Source organism: Gracilinanus agilis, unplaced genomic scaffold (assembly GCF_016433145.1).
Source record: "Gracilinanus agilis isolate LMUSP501 unplaced genomic scaffold, AgileGrace unplaced_scaffold1198, whole genome shotgun sequence".
Taxonomy (NCBI): Eukaryota; Metazoa; Chordata; class Mammalia; order Didelphimorphia; family Didelphidae; genus Gracilinanus; species Gracilinanus agilis.
This window is the reverse complement of record NW_025342453.1, coordinates 1-2569: the sequence shown is the minus strand read 5'-3', so window position 1 is coordinate 2569 and position 2569 is coordinate 1. Positions and strand designations below refer to the sequence as shown.

The following is a 2569-nucleotide window of genomic DNA, read 5'->3' as shown; positions in this document are numbered from 1 at the left end:
GCGGCAGGTGGTGCGGGTTGTAGGCGGCGGCGGCAGCGGCGCTGCCCGGGAGCCGGGGGCCCCCCTCGCTGCCCCCCGTGCCCGTTGGCCCGGCCCCGGGGCCGCCCAGGGTGAAGTTGCGGATGGTGGAGAGCGGGGTCAGTGGGGGGGGGACCCGGAGAGAATCCAGGGGGCACGAGAACGGCTTGCGGTCGGGGCCGGCCGGCCCGTGGAGGTCCCGCTGGCACTGAGGCGGGAAGAAGCCCGGGTAGTCTGGGATCATGGGGAAGAGGCCCGGGTCGGTGGCGGGCTTGGGGGACGGATAGGAGGGGGGCGGAGGGTAGGCCAGGGCCGAGGAGGCGCTGGACGTGGTGGCCGAAGGCAGGAAGGCCGAGGGGTCCTGGTACAGGTCTCCACCGCAGCCCGAGTACGGAGGAGGAGGCGGGGGCGAGTACAGGTGGTCCAGGTCGGGCTGTGTCTGGGACATGGTGCACACGCCCAGGGGCCCCCCCGCCAGAGGGTTGGGGGAGGCCGAGGACCCACTGGACGAGGCCGTGGTGGAGGCCGGGGCCGAGACCCCCTGCAGGATGCCGGCACTCACGATGTTAATGATGCCCTCTGGGTAGCAGCTGGCACCAGGGTACTGGGGGTCGATGGAGAATTTGCCCATGTAAGTGAAGGTCTGATTGCGAGGGGCAGAGACGGGAGCGAAGCTGCTGGGGTAGGGCAGATCCAGGGACCTCTTCTCTCCAGTCATGTCAATGTTGATCATGCCATCTGGAAGCAGAAAGGAGAGTGAAGATGGGCAGGGGGGCCTGGGGGGCAGTGGAGTGCCCCCAGCCTCTGCTCCCCGCTTCCTCCCCACACCCCAACAAGAATCAGGAACACCTCCATCTGCCAGAAACTGTCCCCTTGTCCTCTGGGGGACACATCGCTGGGTCTCTGTGCCCACTGCCCAAGGGCTGGTGCCAAGGCGAGCTACCAGGGAGTGGGACTAACAGGGGTCGGGAAAGGGAGGAAGAGTTTGAGGAGTTTCCCAGCAACCCCCCCCCCCCAGGGGTTCAGGATCCCTGCAGGCTCCCACATCAGCTGGTGAGGAAGGGAAGGGCTGGGGCACTTGGCAGGCGGGAAGAGAAATTCTACAGGTCTGTCCCTGCCTCCTTACCTCACCCCCCCCCCCCCAACCTGGCCTTCTAGGCACTGCCGGGGTGGGGGTGAAAAGAAATGGGGGCACCCTGGGCGCCACTCATCGCTGTCCTCCAGGGGCCCCGGGCCTCGCTTCTCTGGCCACCTCCTCTGGTCTCCCCAGAGCCGCATCTCACTAACTGGGCAGCACTCTGCCTGGCTGAGCCCAAGGAAGGATCCCCGGCTCAAAGCTAAGGAGCCTCCCAGGCTCCCGGGCTTCTCTCCTCTCCCTCCCTGGGGCTCTCCTCTCTGCCTTCCCCCCAGCCCTCCCTTTCCCATCACTCTGCCTCTGCTCCAGCAGACGGGATGCAGGGGTTAAGGGTGCCGAAGAAGGGTCGGTCTAGGGGGCTGCGGGGCTCCCCGGGGGGCAGCTTTATGACACTCGGAGAAAGCACTTAGCAAGGAGCAGGCACATACAAGCCCCATCTAACCTCGCATATCCCTCCTCCTCAATCCAGGCACCATTGGCGGAGTGGGACCAGCCAGCGCCTGCCCCTGCCGCGGCCGCTGCCCCTGCCCGCCCCCCCCCTCCTCCGCAGAAGCCCTCACCTGTGTTCTAAATGACCCCTGAACGCCCCCTCCATCCATCAACTCCCACCACATCCCGCCGCCACCGCGGGGGCCGCCAGGGATCCGGCGCCTTCCTTACCTCCCGTCACCCCGTTCATCTGGTCAAAGGGTCCTCCTAGATCGGCATTGGGAAAGATGGACACCGAAGTGGCCGCGGCGGCGGCGAGGTCCTCCACCGGGTAGATGTTGTCAGACAGCTGGTGTACAAAGCCACTGAGAGTTACTGGGATTTTGTCTACAGTCTTGGCGGTCATCATTTGCTCCAACTCACAACCTGGAGACCCAACTCCCTCGCTACCTGGATTGCCAAAGAAGCCGTTTTGGTGACGGGGTAGCCCAGGGGTTCCTCCGTCGCTTTCTGTCCCCCCTAACCTCACTCGCACCCCCTTAAAAATGAAAAAAAAAATCCAAAGTGCCAGGAAAAGCCAGCCAGCAAGTTTGGGTTTGTCTGTTTGCTCCAACTGAGAACTAGACGGGGGCCAGTGCCAGTCGTGCCCGCCTGCCCGCCTGCCCGTGTCCCCGCTGCCGAGAGCCCCGGAGGTGCCGGTGTAGTGTTATTGTAACAGTCAGTGGGTGCCCTAGTCGAGCTACTAATCTACTGCAGCTCTCTCAGTTAGACGGAAAGTGTGGCTCCAAGTATTTATGGGCAGGCCTTGAATACCCGTGACGTCGCTGCCCATATATGGACTGAGGAACAGGGACGGGCAAGTCGGCTTTGCCGTCACATGGCTTATTTGCATACGAGCTTCAGGCGGGCTCCCGGGCGTCCCCGGCTCAGCCGGCTGGTGCGGGGCCCGGAAGGGCTCCGAGGGCACGGAGAGCGGCCGGGGGGCGG

General features: G+C 64.8%; 1 protein-coding gene across 1 annotated transcript; it reads right to left on the bottom strand.

Moving 5' to 3' along the window:
• Positions 1–4: 4 nt before the first annotated feature.
• EGR2 (early growth response 2) lies at positions 5–2227 on the bottom strand (the record flags this gene model as incomplete). The annotated part of the gene is made up of 2 exons (XM_044683043.1): positions 1814–2227; positions 5–756 (listed from the first exon to the last, which is right to left on the bottom strand). Coding segments are annotated over exons 1-2 (930 nt in total), but the record flags the coding sequence as incomplete, so codon positions are not given.
• Between the last annotated feature and the right edge of the window lie 342 nt (positions 2228–2569).